This window comes from Monodelphis domestica, chromosome 1 (assembly GCF_027887165.1).
Source record: "Monodelphis domestica isolate mMonDom1 chromosome 1, mMonDom1.pri, whole genome shotgun sequence".
NCBI lineage: Eukaryota > Metazoa > Chordata > Mammalia > Didelphimorphia > Didelphidae > Monodelphis > Monodelphis domestica.
Genome location: NC_077227.1, coordinates 432,499,341 through 432,518,350, shown reverse-complemented (window position 1 = coordinate 432,518,350; position 19,010 = coordinate 432,499,341). Strand labels below are relative to the sequence as shown.

The 19,010-nt window shown below is 33.7% G+C and overlaps 1 protein-coding gene across 5 annotated transcripts in view; it reads left to right on the top strand.

The window, feature by feature from the left end:
* GARRE1 (granule associated Rac and RHOG effector 1) overlaps positions 1 to 19,010 on the top strand; it is a 126,793-nt gene that overhangs the window by 82,674 nt on the left and 25,109 nt on the right. For all 5 annotated transcript variants that reach the window (XM_001365190.4, XM_016422822.2, XM_056822450.1 and 2 more), the window contains 5 exons: positions 8,743 to 8,949; positions 13,170 to 13,310; positions 13,511 to 13,606; positions 13,731 to 13,892; positions 15,632 to 15,787. In XM_001365190.4, coding sequence (XP_001365227.1) covers positions 8,743 to 8,949; positions 13,170 to 13,310; positions 13,511 to 13,606; positions 13,731 to 13,892; positions 15,632 to 15,787 — 762 coding nt within the window. The remainder of the gene's footprint in view (positions 1 to 8,742; positions 8,950 to 13,169; positions 13,311 to 13,510; positions 13,607 to 13,730; positions 13,893 to 15,631; positions 15,788 to 19,010) is intronic.

Genomic DNA, 19,010 nt, shown 5'->3' with positions numbered 1-19,010 from the left:
AATTTAGTTTTATTGTCATTTTTATTGACTCAGCCTACTCATGAGCAATTTATATTTCTCCAATTGTTTAGATATTTATTTGGGGGAAGAATGTTTTATAATTGTATTCATATAGTTTCTGTGTGTGTCTTGGCAAATAGATTGAAGTATTTTATTCTGTCTATATTTTATACTGTGTAGATATTTAAAATGAAATTTCTCTGTCTTTTTCTGATGGGTAATATACAGAAATCCATATTTGTATGAGTTTGTTTTCTTACCTGTGACTACCTTTAAGTAAACCATCTGATCACCTGCAAAGAATGATTGTTTTATTTCCTTGTTGCCTATGCTTATTCTTTCATTTTTTTCTTGTATTATTGTTATAGCTAATATTTCTAGCGCGATATCGAATAGTATTGGTGATAGTGGACATACTTGCTTTTCCCTTGATCTTACTGAAATAACTTATAGCTTATCTCCATTACAAACAATGCCTAATAATCATTTAAAGGAAAGCTTTGTTTTATTTCTGTATATTGTTGTTTTAGTAGGAATAAGTTTTGTATTTTGTCAGAAGCTTTTCCTGTACCCATTGAAGTAATCAAATGATTTTATTGGTTTTGTTATTAATATGGCCATTTATGCTTATAATTTTCTAAATGTTGAAACAGTCCAGCATTAGTCATAGTTTATATTCTTTGTGATATATTTTTGCAGTCTCTTTCATAGTATATTTTTTTAATTTTTTGCAACAATATTCACTAGATAAATTGGTCTACAATTTTATTTTTTCTGTTTTGACTCTGGTTTAAGTATCAAAGCCATATTTGTATCATAGAAGGAATTTGTTAGGATTTCTTCTTTACCATTTTTTCAAGCAATTTATATAGTACTGGAATACATTTTTCTTTAAATATTTGGTAAAGTTTATGGTTTATTAAATTTTCTTTTCTAAGATTAAAGTTAAGTAATCTATTTCCTTTTCTATTAATGTGGACAATTAATGTTTTAAAAAATAATTTCATTTAATGTAGACTCTAAATGATCACCCTAGTGCAAATATCAATAATATGGAAATAGGTCTTGATCTTTACACATGTAAAACCCAGTGGAATTAGGCGTTGGCTATGGGAGGGAGATGGGAAGAGGGTTGGGAAAGAATATGAGTCATGTAACCATGGAAAACTTTTCTTAATCAATTAAATAAAGTTTAAAAAATAATTTCATTTAGATTGTAAGTTTTAGTATGTAGTCAGGAGAAATAACCCCTGATGATCCCTTTTATTTCATCTTTATGAATTTGCCCTTTTCATTTTTATGATGATAGTTTGGTTTTCTTCTTTCTTTCTTTCTTCTTTAGTCAAATTAGCTATTGGTTTATCTATGTCTTCTCAAGCCCCTCCCATTTCCACCCCAACAAGAACTCAACTCCCAGTTGTATTTGTTAATTCAGTAGATTTTTTTTCTTTCAATTTTGTTAATCTCTTATTTTCAGGATCTTTATTTTTATAATTAATTGGGGTTTTTTGATCTTCTGACTTTCTAATTTTTTTTAAACCCTTACCTTCCATCTTAGAATCAATGCTGTGTATTGATTGTAAGGCAGAAGAGTGGTAAGGGTTAGGCAATGGGGATTCTGACTTGCTAGGGTCACATAGCTAGGAAGTGTCTGAGGCCAAATTTGAACCCAGGACCTCTTGTCTCTGGACCTGGCTCTTAATTCCCTGAGGAACCCAGCTTCCCCTGACTTTCTAATTTTTTAAAAATTGCATGCCTACTTTGTTGATCTACTCTTTTTTTATTTTATTAATGAAAGAATTTAGAGATGTAAAATTTCCCCTGATTATCTGTTCGGCTTATCCCATAAATTTTGTTATATCTTATTTTTATCATTTCTCTAGTGACATTAGTGACTACTTAAGTGATTTGATTTTTAGAATTGTTACCTAGTTTATAATTAATTTTAATACAATTATTTAAATAGATTAAATTTATAAAATATAATTTTATTGCATTATGTTTGATAAAGACATATTTAACATTTTTCCTTTTCTGCATTTGTTTGAGAGGTTTATATGTCCTAAAATGTGGTCAGCTTTTGTGAATATGTCATACAGAGCTGAGAAATTGCTATATTCTTTTCTATTCCAATTTAGTATTCTCTAGATGTCCATCATATCTAACTTTTCTAAAATTTTATTCAGTTCCTTAACTTTTTTCCTTGGTTTACTTTTTGTGTTTGTTGTATCTCAGGACAAGAAGGATAATTTGAAGCTTTTTACTATTGTACTTTTGCTACTTAATTTTTCCTCACTTTATTTTTCCTTTAAGAATTTAGATGCTATGCCATTTGATTCTCATATGTTTAGTATCAATATCCATTAATTGTCCATGGTTCCATTTAGCAAAATATATTTTTCCTGCTTATATATTTTTAAGTTAGGTCTGTTTTTTACTTTATTTTTATTTTACTTAACTGAAGTATAATAGATTTTATTCCAGGCCTTTATTTTAACTGTCTATATCTTTCTGGTTCAAATGTATTTTTTACATATAGCATATTGTAGAATGTAATGTGAAGTGGCAAAAGCAGTTGCATAATGTTAGTATATATACTTGTTGACCATAGGAAAAATACAGACAAGTTTACAGAGAGAAATGAGCAGAAAGAGAGAGAATAATTAGTAAAGTGTTATAGACATGCTGGATTTATGCATATAGGATTTTATTTTCAGGGGTACACGGTTGTTTGGTATATAGGCCTGTGATTTCCTTGATATAGATCTTACCTTGAGTAATCGCTGTTGGGTCAACACAGGGTGTAGGGATTACTATGTCCACTTCCTGTTCTATACCCAAACATGAATTTGGACCACAATTAGTCTTTGGAACCATCCAGATTTTTCTTAAAATCTAACATCTGCCTGGGATGCAGTCAATCTCTGAAGCAACTGCCATCTGTGGGCTATAACCTTTCCAACAAGTTTTCATCACTATATCATACTCCTCAGGTATATACTCCCTGACACCCCCTTTTCCCCTACTACCTCCTCAGCCCTCAACCGTGTGAAATGTAGTTTTAGGTTCAGACTAACATATCTTTCAGTTTGACAGTTTGTCCATATATGCCTATTGCCTGTCTTATTCCTTATTCCATATTATTCTTATTGTGCAGTGCTTTTAATTATTCCTGAACAGATACAGTATATGAATGTAATTATTGCATAAGAAATGACAAAAGGAATAAATTGAGAGAAACCAGGGAAGACCTGTATGAACTGAGCGAGAGTGAAAAGAGCAAAACAAGGAAAATAATTTAAACCTTTAACTACTTCATTAGAGAAAAAAACTGTGAAAGATTCATTAGGAACTGTGCACTGATCAGTTATGATTCCAGAAAATGAATGATGAGTCATGCTTCCTGAATCTTGGAAGAGAAGTGATATACTAGAGATGTAGAAAGTGACATACATTTTCAGACACGACCAATGCATGGGTTTGTTTTATTTAAGTATTTTTTTTTTAAGAAAGGGCTTTAGGAGGTAGGAATTGTGGGTGATATGGGTAGTAGGGATAATAATCCAAATATAAAGTAAAGTAAATAATATAAATAAGGTAAAGTAAATAGAGTAAAATAAAGTAAATAATAAAATAGAGAATAAAGTAAAGTAAATAAAATAAAGTAAAAAGAAAAGAAAAAATCAACAATGAAAAAAATTTAAATACATAGAGTACAGAGGCAATTACAAAAAATGTAATAAATAACTTTGATAATGTGAAAGAAACACGGAAGGAGAAGAGAATAAATAAGCATAAAGTACCTGCCATGTGCTGCTAGCCATTGGACTAATTATTTTATGAATTTACCAAAAAATCTCATTTGATCCTCAAAACAATCCTGTGAGATATATGCTGTTATTAGCTCCATTTTACAGTTGAGGAAACTGAGACAGAGATTCAGTTACTTCATCAGAGTCATACAACTTATTAGTATTATATGCTAAATTTAACTTTGGACATCCCAACTCCAGGCCCAGAGTTATATTCACTGGACCACCTAGCTGCCTCTGAAATTAAAAATTGAAAAACTTTTGTACAAACAAAATTAATACATTTACCATAAGAACCAAAGAGGAAATATTCGTGTTCAATTTCTCAGATAAGAGTTTTGTATACAAAAGTCATTCCCTTAAAAGATAAGTGGTTAAAGGACATGTACAAACAATTCTCAAAAAGAATTATAAATTATTAGCAACCACATGAAAGAATATTTCAAATAATCATTAATAAGAGAAATAAAAGTTAAAACAACCTCAAATCTTACTTCATATCTAACATTGACAAAATAGGGCAAAAGGATTGGGGAAATCACTATTAGGTTTTGAAAAGACAGATACATTAATGCATTTTTGGTAGAGTTAAATGATAATTTTGAAAAACAGTTTGTAGTTATGTGAATAAAGTGACTAAAATGTCCATATCCTTTGACCCAGAGATTCTATTGCTAGATATATACTTCAAGATATTCATTGATTTAAAAAAAAAGATTCTATATAAATCAGAAGGCTCATTGCAACACTTTTTGTCAAGCAAAGAACAGGGAAGAAAATAGTTTCCCATTAGTTGGGGAATGACTGGACAAACTGTGGAATATATATATAGGATGGAGTTTTACAATGCTATAGTAAATGATGCATATGGCAAAGAGAAACAGTAAAGTAAGCAGAGCCAAGAAAACTATATATTCATTGACTACAACAATATAAGTAGAAAAACCTCAAAAAAATTGAATGTTGTAAAATTAGTCAAGAAATGTTTATTATGTACTTACTACATCCTAAATACTGGAGAAGAAAATGGAAAACAATTCCAGTATCTTTACCAAGAAAACTCCATGAGCAAAGGTCCACTGGGTCAAAAATATACTGAAACAGCTGAACAATGACAACAAATGTTCCAGATACCATATTAAGGACTGAGGATAAAAATATGAGCAAGGACTGCCCTAAAGAAGGGTCACAGTATAATGGGGAAAGGCAGCATACAAAAGGAATCTGAAAAGTATGTTTGTAAGGAAGGGTAGAAGAAGAAGGTACTTAGAAAGTTTGAAGGCTTAATGGAGCCTAGTCTAAGAAGTGTAAGGTAGTCGGACGTGAAGAAATGGTTTTAAGATGTTAGAGGTCTTTAAGTGTGAAATACTGTATATAATGTTACTTTTTTCCTCTATGTTGATTGATTTTGGAGAATTTTTGTCTTTTTTCTCTTCCCTTCCCAGTTTTTTATTTTATAGGGTATTACAGGAAGAAAGTGAGGCAATGTACAAAAAAAAAATTATGAGAGCAAAGGGAAGTTCATAAGGACACAGATTAATAGGTCCATATTGGAACTGCTGAATTACATTTTATATATATTATATGTATTTTTTAAAATCAGGCTATACATAATAGCAATTTGTTGTTTCATATACAATTCTCTTTCTCTTTTTATTAGACTGTGTTTGCGCGCGCACACGCACACACACACACACACACACACACACACACACACATCCCCCTGGGATAGATACTGTGGATATATAAGATATATATATATATATATATCTTAGGCCCCAGAATTGAAGAGAAGAGTGGGCTAAATTTTGGGGGGGAAATTGTGCAGTGCTTTTAATGATCCCCAGATTTTCATTAAAATGAATGTCTTTTTTATAATCTGTATTCTTCATGTGAAGAATGCTACAGTAACAGTAATTGAATACTGGAAAAAAGAGAAGATTATAAAAATCATAGTTTTTAGACCATGCATGAACTTTAACTTGACTTATAATAACCTGAATATGAGATCTTTGTCCAAACACAAATGAAGTGACAGGCTATTTAATCATCTGAATCATACCTTGACATTCCCAATATAAATTAAACAGAAAGAAGGAAGCTAAATCTTAATGGGGAAATGGCTAACAGATACTGTTTGTAGAGTCAAAAGAATTGGCAGAGCTAGTTCTATTGTATTTGAAAAGCAACAAGAAAAATCATTTCATGAGACATTTGATCATCTTGTATTACAGTGCTAATGATAAACAAGTGCCAAAAGACCACTGTGACAGTAGTTATATTATAGCTTCTATACCAACATCTGTTACAGAGGATGAAGAGGTAGAAAAATTTCAAAAAGTACTCAAGACCTTTCAATTATGTCAACATGAGCTATAATACTTATTGACTTCAGTCAATAGGTGAGATTGGCAGGAAAGACACAGGACATCATGAGCCAATAATGTTGAATGAAAGAGGCCAAAGATTTGTAGGTTACCAAGAAATGTGACATTACATAATTTATGCTTTCTTTGAGGAGAAAATAGACATTAGACACGATAAGCACTGAGTAACATGATACCCCCCCCCCATACAATATTTACGCAGACAGGACAGATTTATTATGAGGGATAATGAATAGTAGATAGGATGGCACCTATTATAATAATTTCATTCAGAAACTTAGCAGATATAAATCATTTATACTGCTAACTAGCAGACTAAAAGAACCTAAAAGTCACCTTAGCTTGTAGGTGAAGTCCTCCAAACATCCTTCTTTGTAGAAGACTGTGCTGGTTACATTAAATTTCAGAATTTGGAGACCAGTCTTGAAGAAATCTTTAATCATTCAAAAGATCTTGGTCAGTTGGAAAAAACAAATGGATAAAGAATGTCTCTTGCCCACATTATAACAACAACCAAACCTTAAAATTTATCCATAGGTAATTCGATCCTGCAACATGCATGTAGATATATTAACCAGGAGAATATATTAGGAAACTGAAGGGCCCTTTTAATGACACTAGATTTCTCCCAAATGCAATAGCCCATTTTAAAAAATGTTGATTATCACTACAGTAATCATATGGCTTTGAGATGGGGAATGCAACATTCTACAGAGAATTGAAAATCAATGTCATAGAGAGGGCAGTGAAGAGCTGCATGGTGGGTTTAAACAGACTGCAAAGATAAGGATTGATCTTATGATCAGGTTAAGGGATAATAGTTAGATAGTCAAAGGACTTGAATTGATATCCTCACAATATCAGGAGAAAAGGAAGATGACTTCTAGAATGTTGGGTGTGCCCACAGTGTAGAATTTGTAGAACACATGGCAATAGTTGAATGTGATAAGCAAGTATGGATAATTTCCAGTCTGTATCAGTGTAGGGAACATCCAAAATGGTGAGATCACAGATCAGTTTATGTATTCTAACTCTGATGCTTTATGGCTGCAATTTATGGAATACTAATCTGGCATTTGTGAAATATTGAAAAGAATTTTGGATTGGAGATAGAAGACCTGGTGACAGAAGACCTGTTTGTTTTTTTTTAAACCCTTACCTTCCGTCTTGGAGTCAATACTGTATATTGGCTCCAAGGCAGAAGAGTGGTAAGGGCTAAGCAATGGGGGTCAAGTGACTTGCCCAGGGTCACACAGCTGGGAAGTGTCTGAGGCCAGATTTGAACCTAGGACCTCCCGTCTCTAGGCCTGGCTCTCAATCCACTGAGCTACCCAGTTGCCCCCAGAAGACCTGTTTTTAAATCCTGGGTCTGCCACTTAAAGCCTGGGTAAATATGAACCAATTTCTTTTAACTTCTCTTGGGCTTTCCCCATCTGTAAAATGAAAGGGTTTGACTAGATGGCATCTAAGTTCCCTTCTTGGCTCTAATTTTGTAGTTCTGTGACCCTATTGTTTCAGAGGCCATCAGATCTAATCTATACCTGAACAAGTATCCTCTCCAAAACAAATCTGACAAGCAGTTTTTTAGACTCTAAAGATTCATAATGAGGGGAAACTCAGTATCTTTTAAGACACTGTTAAATACTTTACTCTTCAACATGCCAATCTTGAATAGTTACAATTTTTAGGAAATTTTTCTTTATGCCTAAATCTTTTTCTCTATAACTTTTGCCAATTTCTCCTGCCTCTACTTTGGAGCTGAGCAGAATATTCTAATCCTTGTTTCCAGAGACAATATTTGTTTCCAGAGACAATTTATGACAGCTGTCATACTGACCACGTGACCTTGGGTACATTCCATTTTTTTCTCTAATGCTTAGTTTCTGCTTCTCTAAAATGAGAAAATTCTTGCATATGACATTCCATTTCCTGGCTCTGGGTATTTTCATTGGCTATTCTCATACTTGGAATTCTCTCCCTCCTCATCCATCTCCTGATTTATTTGAAGCCTCAGCTAAAATCTCACCTTCAGTAAGAAGCCTCTCCCAAGTCCTCCTTAATCTTAGTGCCTTCCTTCTATTGATTATCTCCAATAAATGCTGTATACATTTTGTTCATACATGAGTTATTTTCATATTGTCTCCCCACTTAGACTGTGAGCTCTTTGAGAACATTTTTGTTTGTTTGTTTTTCTTTGTATTTCTGGTGCTTAGCATAGTGCCCAACACATAGTATGCTTGCTGGCTGATTATGGAGTCCAAGAACTTGGGTTTACATTCCATTGACGCTATTTATTAATTATATGATCTTGATCATGTTACTTTCCTCTCTCTGGAAAAATGTTTTTGTCTCAGGTGAAAATATCCCTAAGTTTTAAAATATTTTCCAAAACCAAAAATAGATTATATTCTGACCACATGTTAGTTTAGTTATCCAGTCCACAAATTTCCTCCAGTTTGTTTAGAAATAACTAAAAATGAACTCTTCTGATTCAGAAACCAAGGACTAAAAAAATCCTGAAATGTACTTTTCTATTTTCATAGGTACTGGGCCGATGTTTCTTGACAGTGATGCAAGTTCATTTCCAGTTTTTGTCCCAGGCATTACAGAAGGTGCAGCCAGTGGCCCACTCCTGCTTTGCTGAAACAGTAGTGCAAGAAAGAAAGAATGTTAGTGGCAATGGGAAATCTTGCTTAAGTCCCACAACTGAACTGGAAGATGCATTAAGATCTTGGAGAGGGGCCGCAGAGGTAAAGTTGCCAGTTAGAGGGAATTCTTTTACTTCTTACTGCCCGACTATGCTAGATATGAGTTGTTCAGATGCTCTGGAGTATATATCTGTTTACCTTGAAAAAGAGCTTTTATTATTCACCATTCCAAGAATGAGCTATTTATTTTGTTTAGACCTCATTTTTCATAATTGAATTGTGATCTCTAGTAATTTCAATCTAGGGTTTCTTGATAAATTCTTATATTACAAATAAAAAGAACTCATTAGAAAATTAGTTGGTTTTAATTTATTTACTTATTTTATATTTAATAACCACTACCAGCAACAACAAAAAAACCATTTAAATAAACAAAGGCATAAAAATTTGGTAAACCTCAAACTCCACATTGTTTATAACTTGCTTAAAAACATGTAAATTACATATGTGTGCTAATATAAATATCCTCTGTTTTTGAGTTCCCTTTGTATTGATTTTACTTTGATACTTTTTTTTCTCTTGATTTTGGACCTTTTTTTTTTTAAGAAAACTAGTTGTAACTACAAGGTGACTAGATGGATTTTCCTCCTTTTACTGTAATTACACCACATACATTTTCTGTTTAGGTTTTTAGCAGTGTTTCTTAAGTCTAGAATATCAGCAGACACTGACTGAATTTTAATTTCTAAAATTATAATTCCAGTGATTATTCATCTTGATATCTGCTGTTGCATACTATGACATATGAATAAGAGATAGACTGGAAAAAAATTATAGGCAAATGAGGTCAAAACCCATGATCTAATGATTTCTCATCCTGAGGGCTCCCATTGACCTTCAACCTCAGCAGTGCTTAGTGGAAAGACCATACACTGAGCTGAGTCAGAACACTGACAGGAGCTTAGCTCTTGTTTGGTTATTGTTTAATCATTTCAGTTGTGTCCAACTCTCTGACCCCATTTGGGGTTTTCTTGACAAAGATACTGGAATGGTTTGCTTTTTCCTTCTTCATCTCGTTTTATAGGTGAGGAAACTGAGGCAAACAGGGTTAAGTGACTTACCCAGGGTCACATAGCTAGTAAATGTCTGAAGCTTGATTTGAACTGAAAAAAATGAATCTTTTTCAATTCTAGGCCCAGGCCTCTTTCCATTGTACCACCTACCTATTTTATGACCTTGAATCTAATTACTTTTTTTTTATGTGCCTTAGTTTTCCTACCTAGAAATTGGAGGGATATACCAAATGATCCCTCAGATCTTTCCAAGTCCTGACTTTCTTTGGTTCTATAATTTTTACAACTCTTTTAAATATGTACTTTTTTACTTAATAATGCTTCTGTTACCCCCAATAAATTTGAGGTAGAATCAGATGATTCTCATTTGACTGTAGGTTTTTAATACCTTCTTGGATACTCATTAAACAAATTTAAGGGAGGAAGTAAGAGGATCATAACACACTTGCCCCCCTTTATGTATTTGTTTGTTTGTTTGTTTAAACCCTTACCTTTCATCTTGGAATCAATACTGTGTATTGGTTCCAAGGCAGCAGATTGGTAAGGGCTAGGCAATGGGGGTTAAGCCCAGGGTCACACAGCTGGGATGTGTGAGGACAGTTTGAACCTAGGACATCCCGTCTCTAGGGCTGGTTCTCAATCCACTGAGCTACTCAGATGCCCCCACACACCTGCCCCTTTTAATAAGTATTTAATAATCATTTAATTCCTGGGTATGGAAATAAGAGGGCACAAAAAAAATGAATGTTTTTCAACTACAAGTTAAATATTTCATCTCTGATAAAATTTTCTGTCACTGGGCTGAAAGTAAGATATATGATGGAGGAAAAAAACTTAGTTCACTCAGAGACTCTCAAGTATTCATCCTCAAGCTCAGCCCAATAAACTGATATGACTTCTGGCAAATCATTGGACCTCTAAGGCTTATGTTTGCTCTTTGTAAAAATGAAAGAGCCATTTAGATAGTGAAACCCCATTTTGATTTAATATTTTGCAACTTTGTTATATTACTTTAGCTTTATCAGACTATACTGTAGACAAGGACAAACAACAAGGAAAAACACTATAAGAAGTATACACGTGTAGGTTTGACTGTCATTTTGTGACCTTGGACTTCAGTTTTGTCTTTTATAAAATGAGGTTGCCACTATAGATATACTAGAGTTATAAAACATTGGCTCAATACACAAGGACTGGAGCTCTTTGGGGAGCTAATTTCATAGGAAGTTTACTTGTCCTTTACACTAAAGATGCTTCTAACTGTCAGCATCCATGCGGGATTTCAAGCTTATTTGCTTTTCTGATAGTCTTTATAATTTTTCTAAAGTAAATTTATGTTCCTAGGACTTATTGCTTCTTATGTTCCTAATTTACATTTAATAAAATTTCATATGACAACATCTATCTTGAATTATACATTGAATTTAGGGCAGATAATTTATCTCTTTTTAAAAATTTTTAACTTCCGTCTTAGAATTAATACTATGTATTGGTTCCAAGGCAGAAGTGGTAAGGACTAGATGATGGGGGAGTGACTTGCCCAAGGTCACACAGCTAGGAAGTGTCTGAGGCCAGATTTGAACCTAGGACCTTCCATCTCTAGACCTGGATCTTAATCCACTGAGCCACCCAGCTTCCCCCTAGGGCAGATAATTTAATTTTATATGCAAAATAATCATCTTTACTCATTTTGTAGCATGCTACCTCTAACATTTTATAAATAATTGAAAAACTTTTTATTTGCTACTTTGGTACTTTTACTTGCTAGCATATTAATCTTTTAACAGGAAATCCTATTCTGTATGCTGGCTGATACCAGCATCTAGTGTATAGGACAATAAGTAAACTTCCTTTGGAATTAAAGTTGAAGAATAAACTGCCTGTCCTTATTGAATTAGTACTTTATAAAAGGAAAGTAACCACTAAACATTTTCTATATTGTTGCCCTCTCTTAGTTCTCTGCTATAAGACCACCTTTTGTGACTACAATGTAAGCATTCCTACACAGAGATCCTTTGGGTACTCTCTAACTTGGATGTTGTGTAATAGTAATGGGAATACCCATTTAGTCAATAGTAGTTAATTTCCTTTGAGTACTTTGTCCTGAATTTAGAATTCAGTGGCAATATCTTTAACAAAAATTGACTTTTTTCACTAAAGCTGCTTGTCTTACTTCCAAACTTCTATTTTAGATACTATTTTATGTTTTCCAGACATAGTGAATTTGAGACCACTATTATGATTGATGCCCAGGAATTTGTTTAGATCACCAAGTTATTAAAAATCATTTAAATAAAAATAAACTGATTTCAGTATGTTTAATCCCTAGTTACATTTCTTATTCAGTCTCTGGCGTGTGGGTGGTTTTTTAGATTGCCACTGATTCTTAGAGAAATGGAAATTAACTTTTCATGAAGATTTTGTTGTAAAATCTTCTATTTTTGCTTTAATGTACAATTCTTTCCTCTTTCTATGGAAGGGTGATTAGGATGTTTGGTCTTACTGCAGGAATTGCCCAATCTACATCCACTTGCTTAAGGCATAGTCTGAGATTGTCTTTCTAAAGCAGAAAAATAAAGCCCCTTGCCTAAGCATTGCTGCATATAGCTTTTTTATATATATATATATATACATATATATATGTATGTATGTATATGTATATGTATATATGTATATGTATATATATGTATGTATGTATATGTATGTGTATATACATAACTAGCATTTCAACAGTGACTCTAAAAACTGTTTTATTCTCTTCAAGATGTTTCATTGTTAGCAATGCAATGATATAGGACAGTCCCAAGGGACTTAAGAGAAAGAGTAGAAACGCATAAGAAAAACATATGATTTATCACTTGTTTATATGGATATAGGATGTGGAGTTTTGGTTTTTAAGAGATTATTACAAAAATGAATTATATGGAAATAGGTATTGAGCGATAATACATTTATAACCCAGTGCAATTGCTTGTCAGCTCCAGGAGGTGGGCGGGAAAGAACGTGAATCATGTAACCATGGAAAAGTATTTTTAAATTAAAAAAAAAAAAAGATGTGTTGCAGAAGTCTATCACTAGCTGGGAACAGATTCGCACATAAAAGTCACTCCCTACTACTTTGTATTTCTGCTTCTTTCAGTATTTCTTGCTTAATTTTAGTTTGATTGCTGATATTGATTGATTATAAAAACATATTTTATTTACCATTTGTTTGTTTTGGTTTGTGTTTTTTTTTCCTTGTTGTTTAAGGCAACATCTAGACTGAGAGAGAGAGGCTGTGATGGCTGCTTGGCTGGAATTGAAGTTCAACAGCTCTTCTGTTCACAGAGTGTGGCAATCCCTGAACACCAGCTTAAAGAACTGAACGTGAAAATTGACAGTGCTTTGCAAGTTAGTTGTTTTCTTTTCTGAAGAATTAAAAAATGATTATTTCAGGTGAAAGAAGTTATCATCCATAATCAGCTGAACTGTTTTAATGAAATTTTGATAGCATATAGCTCAAATCTATTACTACCTATATTTTGTTGGACTTTGTTATATCATTGTAATTTGCTATCAAATTATGATATATGAAAAAATCTTCTTTTTAGGCATATAAAATAGCTCTGGAGAGTCTAGGCCACTGTGAATATGCAATGAAAGCTGGTTTCCACTTGAATCCAAAAGCAATTGAAGCAAGTTTGCAGGTAACCATTTTTTCTTTATGTAACTCCTTAACTCTGCCATGCAGAGGTTCCTATTGACTGGGGCATCTTTCCTAATCCCAGGTGTATTGACTATATATCTGCATTGTTTGATATCTATTTGAAGGGCTGCTGCAGTGAAGCTGAGGCACAGCAGACTGGGCGGAGACAAACACCACCACAACCAATCCAGTGTGAGCTCCCAACAGTCCCTGTCCAGATAGGATCACACTTTTTAAGAGGGATATCTTTTAATGAGTCTGCAGCTGACAACCTGAAGTTAAAAACGGTAACTTTAATTTAAATCTAAACAGCTCAATTAAATATATTTGATAGAATTTTTTGAATGGAAAACTCATAGAGGTTTAAGAAAGAAAAATATTGGAAGAAAGTCCAAGTTTCACTAGGCATATTTAAGTTTCATTGGTCTCTCACACTAGGTTAGATTTAAATAAATGTAAGAAACAGGTGTAATAATAATAAATACATATAAGAGCATGCCTTGTGACCTAGCTATGCTACTGCTAAGAATTATGAGGAAAATAAGAGCAAAAAAATATACCACATATTCAAAAATATTTATAACAATTCTTTTTTTTGTAGTGTTAAAAAAATGGAATAATAAGATGCCATCAGTTGAGGAATGACTGAATAAATTTTGGTGTTTGTAATATTATTGTACTCTAAAAATTGAGGAAATAGATTATTTTAAAGAGACATGGAAAGACCTATATTAATTAATGCAGAGTGAAGTGAATAGAACCAGGAGAGCAATTTATACAATAATAGCTCTTAAACAACTTTAAAGTCTATAAGAACTGATTGCAGCAATTAGCCATGATTCCCGAAGACTAGTGATAAAACATGCTGTCCACTTTCTCATAGAAAAGTGATGGATTTAAGATACAAAATGAAACATTTTTAATATAATCAATTAGGATTTTTATATAATGGGTGTATTACTTCACTAGACATATCTCTTACAATGAATTTGTTTTTCATTTGTTTTTATTCAATGGAATAGTCATGTTTTCTATTCACTTAAAAATAGAGAGATTAGAGGGAAGGCTATAGGTTTAGAATGTTGCATATAATTTCAGTTGAGATCATAATATATTATTAATTTACTTAATTGATTTATTATAAGAGAGCTCTCTTAGGGTAGGGTAATCTTAAAATGTTTAATATTGGTCATGTAAAAACAAATGTCAATAAAAAATTTGAAAATATAAGTATGCATACATTTTAATAACTACTAAATGAACAAAAACTTTTATTACAAACTTCCCTTTAAATATTCCCTAATTGCTTCATCAGAATTTGGAAGTAATTTTGGATTTTGCAGATTTTTCCAGTGGAGTATAAACTCTGGCAGGTTTTACCAAACTTGAAAATCTTCAAACTGGAATTGTATAATAGAATTTGTATTTATCTTCCAAGGGCCAACCTATTTAAATTCAGAGAGGCTTTTTCCTAAGTGATGGATTTTGGACTGGGGTAGGGTGGGGGGTCAGGGGGGAAATAGGAACAAAGCAACTCAAGAAGCAATCACAAAGTGGTTACACTCTATATTTTTTTAACTAACAAATCTAAATGTCACTGCCTTAGAGAGGAAAATCTAGGTATCATCTAAAAGATACATTGATTGGCTTTCATGTTTCCCAACAAATTTTACTTCTTTTTAGTAAAATTAATAATTTTAAAGTAGCTCAGCAAAGTGAGGATTATTGAGGTGATATATTTTATATAGAGACCTCTAGGATTCAAATTCTTAGCATAGAAATCTTATCATTTTAAATAGCTGGTGTAAGGTAAGACATCCATTGTATCTAGATCAGTAATTAAATAGAGCTATGATGAATTATCTCTTCCTTAAGAAATTAAAAGCATTAAATAAAGTAATTTAAACAAAATCTGTTCCTGATAATGAATGTTCAGATAAGCACCCAAATAACTTTCTGCAAATTTTCACTCATCCTATAGTTTTTTCCTTATGTATTGTGCACTTTTCTTCTTATCAATATGCAGCACACTATGCTACAGCTGATTAAAGAAGCAGGCTGTCATAATGGGATTACAAGGGATGATTCTCCTGTAACTGAAGTGCTGAACCAAGTTTGTCCTTCTACTTGGCGAGGTGCATGTAAGACCGCTGTGCAGTTACTATTTGGCCAAGCTGGACTGGTAAGTAAATGTGGTCAAAAAAAATGTGACCTTGAATTTGTTAACTTCTCAGAGCCTCATTTTCTACTTGTAAAATCAAAGAGTTGTACTAGAAGATCTCAGAGATCTCTTCTGTCTCATTAAAGGACTGTATGTGTATGTGTGTATGCGTAGGGTGAGTACATGCCCTGATTTAAAATAATATATATCATAGTTTAGAGAATTTCAAATAGATGTAAAAATTTACTTAAAGTAAAAGATCAGGTATAGAGGTTTTTTCCTATGTGGATTTTCTAATAAAAATGTTATCTTGAATTTTCAAACTTATAAGAAGTCTATAATATATGGTCAGTTAGAGGGTCACACACACATATACTGGGGAACTGGAGAGAGGGAAAGAAAAGAGTTGAGAGAAATGAAGCGAGAGAAGAGATTGATCTTCCCTTTTCTTCCCCTCAGGGAAGGTAACCTGGCTTTGTCTCCTTGAGAGACAGAGTATGTCTCCTCAGAGAGTGGTTTGGAATGTAGAGATTAAAACTAGAGGCAAGAGCTTTAGTGAAATGTCACATAGCTTCCCTTCTTGGTCTCAGCTATGGTTGAGAGACCATTTGGACCTTCCTGTCTCTGGTTCCTTCAAACACCCCAACTGCCACTTCTCCTCCCCCCCAAAACCTGGAGTTACTTGTCTGCCCAGAGGAGAGGATTACTCCTTTGCATCTAGTTATTTGGATTCCCTCAGATCCTGAGTTAACCCTCCCTTTTGGGGAGAGGTATGGTTCTCCCCAAATCTTCAGACCCCTTTCTTAGAGTCAGGAACTAGGCAGACCAGACCTGATCTCAGTAGTAATACTTTATTTGGGGTCACTCAAGGAAGGGAGATATGAAGGTATTAGGTGAGGAAAGTGGGTAGCAGGAAACCCTATTGACTAGCAGACCCCCCCCCCAATCTTGGGGGTCCAGACTTTCGTCCTTGACCCCTTTTCTGGTCAGCTGCTGATTGGGTCCCTACTCCTGATCTAATCTAGTTAGAAATTTGGAGTTCAGGACAAGTTGGGGAGAGAGAGGTGGAGAATAATCTTTGTAGGGAAGATTTTTCAGTAGATGGCTTTCTTCAAAGTTCCAGTCTATGATGTCTCAAACTGAGTGAGATATTTCAGGGATGCACTGGGAAGCAGTTGATATCCAGAGGGATCCCCCAGCCTCAGACGTCCTCTTCTCAGTCTCTCAGCTGGAGGAGTCAGGTGACCTGGCAGTTTTGAGTTCTCTCAGCTTCTGTTCTCTCCCTGGAATCTTGAGGTTTTTTCCTTTGCCCTTCCCCTATGCTTTCTTTTGGCAGCTGATTCCTGCCAAAGATTTTCTCTCTTATAGATTCCCCCTTTTCATCTTGTGTAGAATTGTCACCCTAACATTGCACTAAGTTAGCCAAGTTACTTACAGTTGTTTCTTTAGTACTATGTTCCTATCTTATCTATATTCTATGTCCCCCCAAAAAAAATAAGAAATCTGCTTTCCCTTGAATATATCTACCCTTATCTTACTTTAGCTACCTAAGACTACGTTAAGAAGAAGTTTTGAGAAAATATTCAGGGTAGGTGTGTTTTTGTTACAAGAGGTTGATACAATTGACTAACATATATTTGGAATAACAATGTCCTATAACAATATGCAACAATATTGATTTAACTTTTTGGTAACAATATCTTAATGATGTATGACTATGGTAATATTTTTCTAACTCCTTACGCTATGTTTTCTTAACTTCTCTAACTGTTACAGATTCTTTAATTTTTTGTTTTCCTTCTTTATGCTATCCTGGCTCTTTCCCTTTTACTGGCTCCCTAAAATTTGAACTTCCCTTGTCGGCCCTGGCTATCCTCTTTCCCTAATCTAAGTTTTGTTAAGAGCGTTAGTCTGATTTCTAACTTATGTTAGTATGTTAATGGTCTAAGATTTATGTGAGTCTTGAAATTTATCAGACTTGTGAATGTTAAAAAAATTCCCCATTGGGGAATTTTCCATTGGAACAATTCCCTACTGGGACCTTTCCCCATTTGGAAAGTGAGAACTCTACTTAGATCAGAAATGGGAAGACCTCTACTCCACCCTTACTTAAGACTGCTTTAGGGGAAAAAACTCCTTGCTGAACAATGAAAAGTACTTAAACCCGTACTTAAGCCATGCCTATTTTTAGAACTAATACAAAAGGTTGCTAAGTACCCATAAAGGTCAAGCAACTTGTGAATTTACAAGGAACAAAGAACTGGGAAATTTACTCAGAGCTTTCCTGGTGTGAATTACTCAAAAATCCACACCTTCTTAGGTGTGGACTAAGAATGGTCTGTCCTTTGAAAAACGTCTACTGTGATTGGTGGATGTAAGGACTTAGGGGAGGTGACATAGGAGAAATTGCCCTTTAAATAGGAGCTCAAGGGAGACAGTCTGAAACATTCAGATTGAAGATTGAGCTGGTGAAAGCAGCTGAGATGATGCTGGCCTGGTGTCACTAGAATCCTTGCTTCGCAGATCTTGTGGTGAGTGGTTAAAGACTGACTGATCTCTCTATTAATACTCAGATCTAGGCCATGTTGGCTTAAGGCCCTTCATAATTATTCCTTTCTTACTCTTTCTCTCTTTCTTTAATTCTTCATTGTATTATTAATTAAAGTCTCTATAAAACCCAGTTGACTTGGGTATATTCATAATTGGGAATATTTCCCTGGAGACCACCTTAAATATTTGATTTAAAACAAGACACTGTGGTGAAAACATATTTCCTGCGGTCACAATTTACTCACCCACACTTTTATCTATCACAATTTATATCTTCCACTATTTTACTCACTACAGTTTACAACCTCAACTATTTTAACTCTTACAGTTTATGGCATCCACTCTTTTAAATGCCACAGTTTGTGTATGTTTTATGTATATTCATTACATATATGTATATGGTGTATATATAGTACATATATACAAGAGTTCTGCTTTGGAGTCAACAAGACAGAAAGGTTGTTTTTTTTTCCCAGTCCTTTTCTGTCTGAGTCTTGCAAGAATTGTATTTACAAATTTATACATTTTTCATTGTTATGGGTTATACTTATCTACAACAGGACCCCTAAATCAGTGTGTTTAGAGGTTATGTACTAAATATGTTGTGTGGCATGTACATACTTACTCCTTATTGACAGGTATCCTCTTCATATGTTGACTGATGTGGTCTATCTTCTTTTGTTCCAGATTTATG